Source organism: Callorhinchus milii, unplaced genomic scaffold, assembly GCF_018977255.1.
Source record: "Callorhinchus milii isolate IMCB2004 unplaced genomic scaffold, IMCB_Cmil_1.0 Scaffold7, whole genome shotgun sequence".
In the NCBI taxonomy this organism is placed as follows: Eukaryota; Metazoa; Chordata; class Chondrichthyes; order Chimaeriformes; family Callorhinchidae; genus Callorhinchus; species Callorhinchus milii.
Window position 1 is genome coordinate 11,669,367 of NW_024704748.1, and position 16,185 is coordinate 11,685,551.

The 16,185-nt window shown below is 37.4% G+C and overlaps 1 protein-coding gene across 2 annotated transcripts in view; it reads right to left on the reverse strand.

Moving 5' to 3' along the window:
* Positions 1–4,424: 4,424 nt before the first annotated feature.
* The window catches only part of parga (poly (ADP-ribose) glycohydrolase a), a 79,753-nt gene continuing 67,992 nt past the window's right edge, over positions 4,425–16,185 (reverse strand). For both annotated transcript variants that reach the window (XM_007898354.2, XM_042336784.1), the window contains exons 17-19: positions 10,817–10,922; positions 5,793–5,921; positions 4,425–5,394 (exon numbers count right to left, since the gene is read on the reverse strand). In XM_007898354.2, coding sequence (XP_007896545.1) covers positions 5,252–5,394; positions 5,793–5,921; positions 10,817–10,922 — 378 coding nt within the window. In that variant the 3' untranslated portion in view covers positions 4,425–5,251. The remainder of the gene's footprint in view (positions 5,395–5,792; positions 5,922–10,816; positions 10,923–16,185) is intronic.

A 16,185-nucleotide genomic window follows, 5' to 3' on the forward strand; every position in this document is an offset into this window, starting at 1 on the left:
ATCAATTTTAATAATTTAATTGCAATTGGTGTGTTATTTATATAATGAGCTTTTTCTAAAAAAAACAAATTAGATTAGAAAAATGATCATAAAATGACCCATTAAATGGATGTATTTATAAAAACTAGAATGTCCCCAAATCAATAACCTATTCATTGTTGAGAAGAATGTTGAAAATCTCAAATCACTCCATATTATCAAACTAGTCATGTCACTTTGTCTTGTCAAAATGCACTGGCAGAGTTGAGAGCCATCTCTTTGGGCATAGAGATTCATAGATTTTATCTGCAGTGTTTTTTCATGCACAAGTTAATTGATTATTTTCTTGACTGGCTTTTTTGAAACATACCTCTCATTTATGCACAAATCAAAAGTTTGTGTATGCATTGCAACATGGTTTGCATGCTAGCATCAAATTGACAGACAATCTACTAATTCTCGAGCTGTTTTCTGATGCTTTTATTTCTATTTCATGTGTAAATTGATAATTTCTTGAAAAGGTGTATGCTCAGTGGATGATCAGATAGACTGTGGAACCATCTGCTTGCTGAACAGGGTTTATTAACATTTAATTCCAGTTGCTGTTATTATAGTAACACAAATCTGTTATGATAATGATGACTTAAAATTGATACACTGCAATTCTCTGCCCCCCCAATCTTGGAAAGGATTTAAATTCTGATGCTGTCAAATATCAGTCAAGTGGGAAGTTGACTTACCAACCAAATCTCCTTTTAAAAAGGAATGTGTATCGATTTTACCCGAGCTTATATTTTTGATCTATTTCTAGCATATTTGTTGTTTGAGGGGCAATAGATGCCTAAAGATATAAATTTAAAGGAAAACTGTTTTACAACATCGCCAAGCTGAAAAAGAAGTGAAGAATTGCAACAACAACCTGCATGTATGCAGAAAACTTCATGCTGGCATGTTCGAATTCAGTCAATCAGCATAATTTCCATGTCAGGGGATAAATTGGTAAATGGCACACTAGATTTTTCAGAATTAGAATTGTGAAATATTTCTCAAGCATCAAGTATGCAACATATTATTATTGCTAGCAACCACTAAATGCTTTGAAGCTATGAATTTGACATTTTTGAAATCATAATCATACACAAAACACCATATAGGACCAGACCTTTTTCAACATTTCATATAGTAAAAAGAGAAAACCTATTTTGAGGGAAATTGTCCAAGGAATAAAATTGTCACTGAGTTGGAAACATTGACCGAGTTCCATTAGCTAAAGCAATTAGTTTCAACTTCCACGACGCAAATAACGTGCAGTTGCTTTGATCAAATATGAATGAAGGGACTGCTCGTGATTTGGTATGTAATTTACCAGATGAACTACAGCAGGTGGTCCTTCCAGAAAGGTCACAGGCAAGCATGGGTCTGTTCTATATTGCATTTCTATTGACCTTACACTGTCATGCTCTGAACACTAGGCATGGGTCATCCCCTTGATGTCGGTTAACTTTAAAGAGTTAAAGTTACGTAGCTCTACACGAAGATTTAAATACATTTATTAAAATCCAGGTTTCATGCTTTTATTAATAATTAATGAAGCAGAAGTAGAAAAACAGCAAATTGTTGAAGAAAGTAACTTCAGTATTGTATTTGTGCTTTCATACATAAGACTCAAATTACCTCAACATGGCAGTGAAAATATTAGCATGTTGCTGTGAAACTGTTTTTTTNAAATATGTCTCTCTCATACCTTCTTGAAGAACAGAATATGAGAAATAATTTAACAGATTAATTTTCCATTTTATTTTACCTTGGAAAGACATTGGGAGAAACTGTTCACATTTTGATAGTCGCATGAGATGCCAACCTACAACTTGGAAAATAAATACTGTACAATAGAGCTATTAATCGTACCATGTACTCTCCAAACATAACTCGTGGCATAAATCACCAGAATAAGCCACCTATGACTATATTTGCAAATGTCTGCTTAGTTACATGATATGTGGTGTTGACACTGAATTTGTAATTAATCACAAAATATAGAATTGTTTTGAAAGATAGTTATTACTGGGAAACCTTATTATTAAATGTTGGAGCAATGAGCTCAGTCTAGGTTGATACTCCAGTTCAGCACTGGAACTGTTGATAAAAGAGAAGGGAGTTGATCTTTGCATCCTGGCTAACAATCTTCCAGGCACAATTTATCATTCACACCAACGCTGTTCATGGGTCTTTTCTGTGTGCAAATTGGCTACCATATTCAGCAAACTACAAAATACAGTTACTACTCTACAGTAATTCTGAGTGAAGTTTCACGACATGATAAGCTGTTTCATCAAATGTGAAGATTATTTCAATATTAATAATTGTGTAGGAATAAAGCAGAACTTTCTGATATGGCACTCAATTTCTGTATTATACTGTTCTAAACCAGTGAGTCTGATTATTTTAAGTGTTTGAACAATGAGGATTTAGATCAGACAGAAGAAAATGTGACTTACATTTCAAAGATATCAAGAAGGCTATGATTCAACAAATTGAAAGCATCTTTAAGCAATTTTAGCCTAAATTCATAACACATAAAAACCTGCCTCAACATCTGCTGTCTCTTCAATTACCCAAATGCATCATACATATTATCATTGATACTCAATTTAACTAACACCTTTTCCAATGCAAAATCGTTCTTGTAACATTCAGTTCCATGATGGAATGCAGTGCGCTGTTGACAAAGGTACAGAGATTTGATTTCCAAAGAAAGCTCTTCAGTGAAATTAAGAAAAATGCATTTTCTGGTTTGAAATTGTGAAGTGCTTTGGTAACAGAAGACTTCATTTGGAGGAAAAATATCTGGCAGTAACAGTGGAGGAGTGAAGAAAATTGCTGTGCTTAGCCACATTCATCATTTAATGGAAGATGCCAAGTCAGATCAAAATTCATGATTAACGACAGACCAATTTAGAGTATTGGATTTTCTTTGTGGGAGTTTTAGTGAATCATATTTGGCAGCAATTTTGAATCAAGGTCATATGAAGTTTAGTCTGGGCTTGTGAAACTAATCATAAACATGACTCAGATAATAACGTAACACTATAATTGCTGTATTTGAATCAGTTTTTAATATTCTATCATCTTTTAGAATAATACATGTCGGACTATATCTTATCCAGGATTTCATGACAAATGTAGCATTTGTGAAGTTAATTTTAAATCAGTGATATTTTGCAAGTTAGTCATACAATTATAATTGTCGGACATCAAATTGCAAAATAGGTGTAAAATCTGTCATGATCAAAATGATTCATTAACGATAGTTAAACAGAAAACAATTATTTTTTCAGTTTCAATAACGGCAACATGATTGTGCAACACTAGATGGGCCTTCCAGATAATGTACTGAAGATATGCGAAATGGAGAATAGGATGTAGTATTTCAAAAACCTTGGGTCTGCTGCTTATTCAGGATCTTTCTCCTGCTGTACATTTCTATTTCCCTAAAGTTTCTGTTTGTTTAGCAAGACATTTGTCATCAAGATAAAAATGCTGTCTTGCAGATGGCCACTCCACAAATGGTTAAATAGAATGAGTTCTCACATCCCAGAGAGCCATACAATTTGTTAACTTCATTCCATAAAGTACATTTCATAGTACCTTGTGTGCATTCACAAAATGATACTTGCTTTGAGCGGAAGGAGCATGAGATACAAAGATAAAGCTTCAGCATCAAGTGAAATTGAGGAACAATCTTTGGCAGCAAGAAAGGAAAGAGCTTGAACACTGACATACCTTCTTGTCAGATGAGATAAGATCGGTTCGAACACCAGTAGTACACATGTCTGAAGGACTCTGACATAGGTTCTGGGCTGATTTCTTACTTTAAGACGACCTTGGATTTTCACCATGTTTGTTCAGGTTACAGATTGAACAGATTGCATCAGTAAATTAGCTGTCAATCGCCTCCCCCAAATAGCCTGTCAATGCAGATTTCTGCCATACCTAGCAGAATGCATTTTTAATCCCCACTCTTGGACTTATCATATAATATTTGGGGATCTTTTTATTACCAGTGATTTGTTTTGATAAGAGAAAATGGGAGCAACTATAAATGCTTTCCAAATATTCCTCTTCTAACTTCTCATCACCACTGCATGAAGCACTATGGTCTCCGTCTGACATGAATACACAACTATATAAATGTAAATTGTTGTTGTTCTGCTGCCATATCTCGAGACTTCAGTAAATAAATTGTTTTCAGTCTGCACACAATCAAGTTTTCTTCTGCTCAAAGTATGATCATTATCAACCTAAATACAGTGGAACTATCATGTGTATACCTTAATCAACGTAACTCGTAAGTCATATTTTCCCATTTCATGGTGACTAAAATCCAAAACTTACTAGACTTGTGAGTTTCCATTGTTTGTAATAAATGTTGAAACATACATAACTTCATTAATTTGTATCGAACACCAAAGCTTTAATTAGCCAACTTAAAAAAAACTTTACATATTGGCAGAAAGTTTCCCCAAGGTGGAATATTAAAAGCAGACAGTTGTTAAGATATAGATATTGTACAATTGTACTCACAGAAAATGCCTACAAAACTTTATTTTACCATTGAAAGAATACACTTGAGGTCTTCAGGTAGATATTTTAAACAAACTGCCCTTCAAAAATTGAAAAAAATTACTTTCTTTCTCAAATAGAAACTCAAGAAAATAAATTGCTTGCTCATCAACTTCACAAGTATATCTTTAATTTTCTATCACAAATTAATGAAGCCTTGCTTGAAACATGCTGCGATTTCAACTTTAATTTAAATAGAACCGCCCAAAAAAACATCAGAATATAGCAGATAGTCTGCTAGAATAATTACACTGATTATTAATGTGAATTTCAAAACATAATGCAAACTAAATAATGATTGTGTAAAGTTTGAAACAGAATATGCATTTTTGGAATATACGTAACAGAACATTGGTCCTGTCAGTCCCTGGGCAAACAAATCTAATTATTATACCTGGAGTTTTAAATCATTCATTTATACTGAAGATTTTGAAGACTTAAGCTTCTGGTACTAATAGACATTACTGCACCAAATACTTCAGAATATTCTTTCAGGATAATGGGGAATGTTTTAAGATAGATTTACTTATTCTTAAATGGAGCTCATGATATCGAGATTTCTTAACAGCAGAACTGGGGGTTGAACAATGAAATTCAACCAAAATGAAGTTTAAAAAAAAGCCTTTCAATGCTGTGGAGCTGAAAGATATCAACCTTCATCCTCATCTGTTGAATCTGTGCACGAGCCTACAGAATCATAAATGAAGTTGTAGAGTCTGACATTTGGTCGTGAAAAGGAACAGGATCTGCAGACTTCACTATAGTATCTTTCCAAATGTCTGTAGATGTGACCTGCGAGAGAACGGGGAGAAACAATTATTTGCAGAATTTGCTGAACACACTGAAATCACAAATGGTATGCAAGATGTTAAAGGTTATACTGCCTGATTTTTTCCAATCCTTACTTTGGAAGTACTTAAGGCAACTGTTGTGCCCAAATAAGTCCAGCTAATCCAGGTTGACTGGAAATCATACTGAAACCTTTTGGTCTATATGGTATCATTGTGACTTTTATCACTTGTCATGTGACAAAACTGACAAATGCAGAATTCATGGTCTTCAGAATCGAATGATAGATTTGAACCAAGCCATTATTAAATAGCATATCAATACCACAGTAGCCTGTGCTTAATTGTACAACATTGGGTAGAAATATATGAAACATATTTTAGAGGTGAGCTAATGCTTACCAACAGTTTGCTCTTTCTCAGTTAAAAATTTATGCATGTCATGAATCTCGATCATCAGCTCTCGATCTCCGAAGGTGAAATAAGCTACATCCCGTCCTGCCTCTGCTGCTGCCATCATCTGCAACAAGGCTGTAACAAACATACAACTACATCAATGTACCTCTTTCCAAGAAAAAATTACAAACATACTTGTTGTTCGGCTTTTAACATTACAAAGGCTGCTTGTTACAAGATTCGCAGTTCTTTTGATTGTAATGGGAAATCTGAAGAGGGGCACCAAGTCTTACTCACCTGTCCCACTCCAGGTTAATGGTTAACCTTCTGGAATACAAGGAGCCTCTTGTCCAACTCTATTAACAGACTCTGGGAGGAGGATGGGGTTGGAATTGGTTGGATGTGCAACAACTATCTATCTCCTTGGTGTTGATTAGTGAATGCAGGTGGATAGCATTTGTTTGACCGTCTCACTCTCTCTCTCATTGGTTTGATCCTACAGTGTGCATGTTCTATTTGTCTTTATATCGCTTTCCTAAAATGCACCACAACAAAATTATGGTTCTATGTGTTATTCTTCAATGCTTAAACCTAACTGCACAATAAGTGATTTAGTTATTTTCTGCCTAAGGAAGCTGTGGATAGTAACAACTGATTGATGAGTTATTTGAACACAGCAATAATATTACTTGAATCGATAAAAGAGAAAATATCCTCTGATGTTCACTCATTACTGGTCCAATCTCAGCTAGCAATGATGGTAATGAGTCCCTTAGGCCCAGTAATGACCTCCAAATGATGTTGCTGCTGTTATCCATCTTAGTGTTAGATTTGTAATTTGCTCTTCTCAGTTCACTGTTATGTTAAATAGAAGTTTCCCTGAAAAGAACACTCCTTTGAATATTCAACATGTCTGCTATTTTGTTATTGAGGCTGATACACATTATCAGAGTAGCACAGTTAAGGTTATAGGATTAATTAAAACCTATTAAAATGGAACTCGCTGCCAGTATCTGTGTTTGAAGCAACAAAAAGCAAAAATATACATAAAAGTAAACTTGATGCACACACAAGGGAGAAGGAAATAAAATAGAGAGGCATGGGAGGAGATAAGGAAGGATGAAGGTTTATATGGAGTATAAACAAAGCCATGAACTTATCAGTCCCAATCGCCTTTCTCATTCTATATAGCCTATTCTGATAATCCAGTTACAACAACAACAAGATTTCATTTATAGAGCGCCTTTCACGTTGGGAGGACGTCCCAAGGCGCTGGACAGTTGGATCAGGACCCGAGCAGGGGGGAAATGGTCAGAGGGAAGGGAGGGAGCGAGAAGGGGGTAGAGAGTCGAGAGGGGAGCTGAAGGCACGGTCAAAGAGAAAGGTCTTGAGACCGGCCTTGAAGGAGGAAAGGGAGGAGGCGGCGAAGGCACTGGGGGATGGAGTTCCAGAGCCTAGGGGTTGAGAGGCTGAAGACCCGGCCACCGATGGTAGGACGGTTGGGGCGGGGGATGTGGAGCAGACCGGAGGCAGAAGAACGGAGAGTACGGGCAGGTAGGTAGGGGGATAGTAGGTCAGAGAGGTAGGAGTGAGCGAGGCCGTGAATTGGCTCACGTCAGCGCCTCCGCACCTCAGGCGCTGACACCATCAGCATCCAAGGCTGCACTCTCCACCTCGCAAAGCCAGTCAGGAACCTCGGCGTTTTGTTCGACCCTGAGCTGTCCTTTCTCCCTCACATCCGCACCACAACTGGCACCGCCTTCCATCACCTCCGGAACATCGCCAGACTACGGCATTACCTCACCCCTCACGCTGCTGAAACTCTGGTCCACGCCTTTGTCACCTCAAGGCTGGACTATGGGAACTCTCTCCTCGCCGGCCTTCCCGCCACCTCCCTCCACAAGCTGCAGGTCATTCAGAACTCTGCAGCTCGTGTACTGTCCCGCACCAGGCTTCGGGACCACATCACTCCCACCCTCGCTCGCCTCCACTGGCTCCCCATCCCCCAGAGGATTGATTTCAAGATCCTCATCCTCACCTACAAGGCCATTCACGACCTTGCTCCCTCCTACCTCTCCGACCTACTATCCCCCTACCTACCTGCCCGTACCCTCCGTTCCTCTGGCTCCGGTCTGCTCCACGTCCCCCGCCCCAACCGCCCTACCATCGGTGGTCGGGCCTTCAGCCTCTCAGCCCCCAGGCTCTGGAACTCTATCCCCCAGTGCCTTCGCCTTGCTTCCTCCCTTTCCTCCTTCAAGGCCGGTCTCAAAACCTTTCTCTTTGACCGAGCCTTCAGCTCCCCTCTCGACTCTCTTCCCCCTCCTCGCTCGCTCCCTTCCCACCCCTTACCCTGACCATTTCCCCCCTCCTCGCTCCCTCCCTTCCCTCCCCTCACCCTGACCATTTCCCCCCTGCTCGGGTCATGACCCAACTGTGCAGCGCCTTGGGACGTCCTCCTGACGTGAAAGGCGCTTTATAAATGGAATCTTGTTGTTGTTGTTGTTGTTGTTGTAGGTGAGGATGAGGATCTTGAATTCGATCCTCTGGGGGATGGGAAGCCAGTGGAGGCGAGCGAGGGTGGGAGTGATGTGGTCGCAAAGCCTGGTGCGGGACAATACACGAGCTGCAACTCACACTGCATTATAGCTTCTACACAATTTATTTATTTCCTCCTGAAGGAAGTAAATGTACACAAATAAACGATCATTCCAGCATCAATTTAGTGTCTGGAATACTGAGACAAAACATGCTGGCAAAACAGTGACCTGTGTGCTTGGCAGATGGGCACAAACAATGGTGCTTAGAATCTAACTGAGTGATGCCATTCACGTAGAAATGTTGATGAAAGGTTAAAGAGTTGTGATTTTTCCCCGAAGTGGAGGGGGATCTTCAGGTGATTAAGCACTTGTCCAATGCAACTTACTGAACTTCAGTTTGATACAGTTTGGTTTCACGTAAACTAATTCAAACTCCAGTTAATCTTACATGAAATGTTTGCTGGTTGAAATATAAAATTCTGATGCAACCAAAGGAATCTAATCAGAGCTTTCTGCCTGACAGAATGAAAGTAGCACTTCAGTTTAATTTAAGCTTCAAGTTTAATTTAAGCTCCAAATGCAAAACGCCTGATTGTCCATTGCCCTGGGACGTCTTTCCAACATGAAGGGCGCTATCCAAGTGTATTTTGTTGTTGTTGTTGTTGGGTATTATCCAGCTGATTACTTTCTTAACTAACTTTTCGGTTTCTCTCCTTTTTTCTCTCACTGGCCATGCACCTGCTGCAACAGAAAATGATGGGTAATGCCTGCTCTTAAGCGTCCGTGTGTCACTTTGTTTGCCACTTGAGTGGTGTAGAAGTCCAAGAATGCCTCTCTTGGTGGTTTTCTGTCTTCTTACTGAGTAACACCTCTATTTAATGGTGCGACCGAGATAGGAGATGATTAATGCACACACTGCAAGTCACTTTTTACTTTTTAAGGACCATATACTTGTTACGATTTGTACAAAATAAATCATAACACCATTTCCTATTGCCATTTCCTTACAACAAGTATTTTCATTCTATTTAGTATTTATTAGACTGTTTATTGATAATTCGTACAAATATAATTTCCATGTAGGTGCCTCAAGTCATGTTAAAGGCAATACATTGGAACACCCCCAAAGGTGCATTTGGGGGCTGCTCACAAACTTCGATTGAGAGTTACAATTTCAAAATTTTCTTTCTCTCTTGCACAATTAGGATGGAAATCAGAGACATGTGGAGCAGCATAACTGCCCAGGGCACACAAATTAAGTGTTGAGTAGCCAAATTGTGAGCATTACTGCTGTACTATGTAACCGCAAGAGTTACATAGCACAGCTAGTTTCCTAATTCTATCTGTAATTAAGGGATACGATAAAGACACTTCATCTCCCAGTAGATCAAAACCTAGTTAAGAAACTGGAGAATGAAAGCAGAGCTCCGAAGACTCTAAATATTTCAACAGTGCTCGAAACAGGCTAATGATTAATGAATGAAAAGCACTAATGATTTGTTTTGAAGTGTTCTGAGTAACCCAGTTAATTTCTTGTTATAATAGCAATTGGCCACATTAAATTGCAGACTAGTGTTTTTTTGCTTGTAAACATCCAGCCACTTGATTTATCAAAATCAATGAATAAAATTATGTTGGAAAAAAATCAGATTGCATTGAATTTTACATCTGTCATCTCATAAAGGTGACTTCCAGTTGTTCAATACGCTGAACACAAAGGCAGCTCAGAAGGAGAATATTAAAAATAACACAAGAGACAAACAAAGCAAAAGCACATAAGTTACTTTCATTAGTTGTAGAAACTAGGATGGTGTGTGAGTTGATTGGGCCTGTGCATGGAATGCTGAAAACCAGCAGTTTTTGTTGTAACATGATAAGCTGGCTGCAACTGTTTATAAATTAAACTTTCTACATGCAACTTAGAGAGCATATAACTTTAGATTTAAAGATTGCTGATCCATTTTATGCTGCAATTGATGGCCATAAGTTAAGCAATTGAAGGCAAAAAAAAATGCATCAGGCTGGATACAAACAATCCATAAGAAATTCCAGTCATGAATATCGACAGAATGTCTCCTCTTTAAACAGAGTTAAGATGCATGCCACCACTACCATCATTATTTGAGAACAATTTATTCACATCATGTATAAAACTTTTGTGCATGTTACCAGCTTGATTTTTTTGCCCTTTTAAGGTCAATTTATGTAATTTATCCCAATGTCTTGAAGTTGCTCAGGACTTGCTCAGCTCCTGAGAGAATCAATGGGAATCGATGAGACAATAATTTCCCAAATAGATGTTCATTTCCTTTCTAGACACTTATGACATATGCAGGCAAGAAAAAAAAATCTAACACCGCCCAAACCAGGCGTTCGATGATTTTTAAAAAATATATCGAAGGAACAAATAAGAGAGAGCAAAGCCAAGAAAAAGCAACATTTAAAGCCAAGATACTGATTTAAGTGTCAGAATTGTAACATTTGTTTACTTACATTTTAACCTGGCATCTCCACCAAATGCTCCACAGCCCCAGTTCCCTGTAGCTGCAGCTGAAAGGTTCCTTGGGTCAATACTTGGCCGTTCAAAGCCACAATAGGCCTGGATTGAGCAAATAAAAGCAGATATTAGCTCATTTAATGTATTGTACTTAATTGGCAAATAAGAAAACATGTGCACTATTTATCATCACTGATTTTGTTCAGCCACATCACTTTACTACATTTGACCAAATATAACACCTTTCATGTTAGGAGGCTGTTGCAAAGCACTTCACAGGATTCACTTAAAAGTGCAGTGATCGTATATTTTTGTTGGTGATTCCGGCAGACATTTTGCATAAGGCAATGTGCCATAAACAGTTGAGTAACCAATTTTACTTGGGGTACTGTTGGCAAGAACACTGGGAAAACCTCCCTTCTCTTTTCGAATTATGCCATGGAATCTTTAACGTCCACCTGAACGGGCAGATGGAACCTCAGTTCAATGTTTCATCTAAAGGATAGTACCTCCAACAATGCAGTACACCCCTGCCAGGATTATGCTGAGTTCAAGGTCCCGAGGTGGGTCTTGAAGCCACAGCCTCCTGACTCAATAGGCGAGAATGCTACCAACTGAGCTAGGGTGACGCCTGATTCAGATTTAAAAGTGTACAAGTAATGTGTGTCATTTCAGCTGACACACAGGTTCCTTATATTAGTGGTAAAATGTCTTTAAAACGAAACTGATTTCTGCTTCTAGCTGCTGAAGACACAAGATTAAAAGGAATCAAAGAATGAACATTTACACAACAGCACAGCTGTAGTTACAAGCCTTGAATGCGCACCAGCTTTGTGTAGATCTTAGTCTCAATGGGGCTAAGCTCTGTTGAACTCATATTTTTGAAGTGTCTTTTATTTCCTCATAGATTATTAATGCCTCTTCGCACTGCTTTCTGTTTCTTAAGTTTCCGCTCTGCTCATCCTCACAGCAATGTGTCTGATTAGCAACTAAGTGGCTGGGGGAAAACTGAAGCCGTGATCCTCAACTGACATGAATTGCTCCTCCAATGTGCTGCACCCCAGTGCCAATTTCTCTGTCTGTTGTTTCTGATTATTGTGCATTCAGCATCAGTAGTATAAAATGCTGTTTTCTATTTATTTGTGTGATAGCTGTCGTAAAAAGATAAAGCAACCTTGGTCAAAGGGCAATGAGGCTGGCGGTGAAATGGCAACCTGAGGGTATCTAGCATGAATTAACAGGTATTGTAGCACCGAGTAGTAATATAGGCAGTATCAGAAATTACAAAAACATTTTGTTACAAAGTCACTTTTTTTAATTATTAGCTTGCCATTTATATATTTGGTATGGTTCGACAATATGTCCATCAGTGGCCACATTATAATGCCCACATCCATGAAAGACAGACTTGAAGTTCAGAATTGCGTCACAAACCATGTTTATAATACTCCATGGCACAATTTGTTCAACCTTAAGGCACAGACTTTCATGATCTTAATTAGATTTACAAACTACGAAAAACATAGCTTGCTAAACCCACTGACTTGTACACAAAAATGGTTTGAATCACTGCTCTTTAAGAAGTGGCTTCATGTCAGCATTTGTTGAGGGATGCAGTATAAACAAAAAAGGGCAAACTGCTAAACTAACACAGCCCCCTTTATGGATTTCCTGACATTTTAATCTAAATTACAGGCATTGAGCACAAGTACCACATCAACCAGCACTGTTCAACTGATAAAAATTGCCACATAGATGGAAACAAGGTGCAATCATCTCGAGACAAAGATTTATGATGCTTGAATGCCACGGAACTGAAAATCAGTACCAGTTATGATTCTTCTACAACCATGGGTCAAGGCTATAATTTCCTCAGTTTTATCTGTTTATCATTTCAGCATTTCCTCACTCACCATTTTACAAAAATGTCCCTCCTCGCACCCCCCTCCAACCTTCACCTGGTTGTTACAGAACATTCGTTTGTGAAGTGAATGTTTATAATGGAATGTACAATTTCATCTCAAAATCTCATACTTGATGAAAATGTTAACTGCATAAGAAGAGGGAAGACAATCTAACTTCTCACTTCCCCCTGAATGGTTTTATAGGCAGCATCCTGAAGAATAAATGTTGCTAGTAATATTCAAACATTTCCTAACCATCATTAAAGTTCTCTTTTGTCATTGTCATATTTGTAGGACCCTGTAAGTATCTGATTTCTAAGTTGATACCTTTGCATTTCATTGTTTGACATTTTAAGAGATTTCCAGCAACATAAATTCTAAATAGCAATGTAATGTGAGAAAGCCATCTAGACAGCATCTACATCTGTTTTAAATCTCATTATTGCACTTATTCTTTGCAGCACGGAATGTGGGTCTAATATAATATAGAGCTCTAATAAATTCTCTTGTAGAGTAAGCAGCTTTCAATATTGTCCGACATTCTCCTCAATATTCAGCACCACCACTGATAGAAAAGGAAATGTCTCATCTGGTAGCAGGCTTTCATAATTAACACCCAACCTCAGACTCACCGTAATTAAGTTTTTTGCATTTGCAATTAAAGCAGTAAAAAATACAAACTGTGAAACTGAGTCTTACTCGGTATTCGTAATGAAATCAAAAATCAAATGTGGAAAACCTGTATTCAAACAGGAATTTATTGTCAGTATAAGGTAGACTTTTCCATGTTTCTCCATCCAATCTGTAGATTTATTTATTGCGGGAAAAAACGAGTTGCAAAACTACTCCTATAAAATTGATATCATAAGGTGACTCCTTTTAACTCACCGCTTTGGATTTCTGGTATTAAAGAGAGTTTTTGAGATTCCAGCATACCTATAAATCCTTATGTTTATCTACCAACACATTTACTACACAATTTACCCAACAGAACAACGGGTCTTTAAAAATAATGGATTGTTTGCATCAATCAAGTAAACGTGTTCTCCCCACATTTTGTACTATTTAAATATCATTCATTTAATTCAGGTTTCTGAAAATTTGCAGAGCAACCCACCTAATATGTATACTGTAGGTTCAATAATAAACCATCTCTTATTGTAAACGTTATTCTTTGTTGACATATGTAAGCATAATGTGATGTATTTTGGTTAGGCTTCTACCTTACAAAATTCATTGTCACATTTATTTCACTCTGAATATACAATCGTATTATAAATTAAGGTCAAGAAATACCTCTCTCTTACGAAAGATATATATGTGTGTGTTTAATAGCTATCTGAATATTATTTGGATGTTGATGGGTTATCTCACAGAAGTAATTTAGTCCAGGTGATCTAACTTGATTTAAGCAGCAACAGTCATTAATTCACAAAGCAAGAGTCTCTCATAGATCCAGCTGTACGGAAACAAATTCAGCCTCTGCACAGAAATGTTTTGAAAATCATTAACATTATGTAAGGCACCAGAAAAGTGATTACATCTTCATTTATCAGTTTCTGACATTTGTTGCTAGAATTTTGAATACAAATATGACAGAACCTTAAACATTAAACTTTCTGTGCAGGAAGTATGGCTCGAATGGGATGACTGTTTGGTTTAATTCTATCCAGGTCTTGCCAAAAGCTTCATTTTTCACTTTGAGTAAATTGATTAAAGAATATAGACATTAAGGTTATCTGGACCCCTTTGGACTTAAATACTGGAAAAGTGAACTACAAAGGCAGTTACATTACAGTGTTAGAAAAGGGTAATTTAAGTTGTCGAATAAATGTTATTTTATACTTTTAGAAAGGACTAACCCTGTCAATATTATAATACTGAGATTAAAAATATTACAAAAGAATATACACTGCATAAGCCTATTCACAAATCTTATGGGCTAAATTGATGGAAGTTGGAGTACGTTTGTGAGAACCAAAGAATCAAACAAAATATTAACCCTAACAGGAAAATAGAAATGTGAGTTCGCAACCACAAATCTCAGCCCACCTTAAAAGAGATGCACTTGAAGCACACAGCTGACCATTGCAGCACCTCAGCTCTATCACATCAGCCTGTTGATTTTTAATCATCTCAAGGATCGCCATGATTTTATTAAACTCAGGTTTACATTAGCTAATTGAAAGTGAAATCTGTAGACTCAAACATTTTCACTAACACAAATTACTATTGAACAATATGCTGATAAATTTAGTTATAATCAGCAATTCTCTTCACAAATGAAACTGTTAGTGAATAATAAATCTCTCTTAACATAGATGCAAAAGCTTCTCATATAATTGAACTGTTTGTCACTGCTGAAATGTGTTTTGGCCAGTGATTTAGTTTTCAATTAATATGCTATTGAAGTTTATGAAATACATTTATTGTGTATAAGGACTTCAACATGTTTTATTAATATATAGCATGTCTTTGAATTTAGTTTTTACCTGTAACTTGATTTTAAAAAATGTTAAATTTGTAAAAAAACGAGTCTATTGGTGAAGCTGCTGACATCTTAAGATATGGTTCCTAAGTTTATTTATCGATAAAAATTATGCTTGAAGTCAAAATCATTGTAGCTTATTTTAAATGTTCTTAAATTTCCAAGACTAACAATATTAACAGCAGAACCTAATTCTCCAAAGCAGCACACATTGGCTAACAATAGAGTTGGTAAAAAAGGCACTGAGTTTTGTATTTTACTGAAAGGAGACGTTATTTAAAATCTTGAAGACTCAGTTTCAGGATGATGCAGAAAAAGAACAATAAATAGTTTTCCATTCAAAATATTAAAACATCTTCATGGGATGGGGGCCGGACAGAAATGCAGAAGACAGACCTAACAGATATAATGCCACTCCTCCTCAATCAATCAACATTCCTTTATACCCAAGGAATGAAGAATGAGTTTCCTCATTGAGGTTCCTCACTTACAAATTACATTTTTGTCTATTACCACAAGTCATATGTCTAATTGCTTTTTCTAATTGCCTTACGCCTTTCTCTGTAATGCAGATCATGAATGGGTATCTACACTGTCACAATCAGCAGAACAACCACCATCACAAAATCCAAATGTTCTTCCAATTCATGGCACAGCAGTCCATCAATTTGAAGACTGCCTGATTGGAATTTGCACTGCAGTACATAATTCCCAGGGTTGGAATGAGTAGCGTATTGAAAACTGTTCATAAATGAGTAAATACAACTGACTGCAAATTTTGTTTCCAAAAATTAAACTAGTGATGTGGATAATAGCAAATAAGGCTTTTCAGAGTGATAAGATGGTTCTGAACTTCTCCATGTCAATTCCACTGCTTTTTAACCCTCGAAGGGAAGGTCAGCTCATGAATACACACACTCAAGATTTTGATTTTCTGATCCCCCTTGTCACATTTATGATTGTCAATATACCC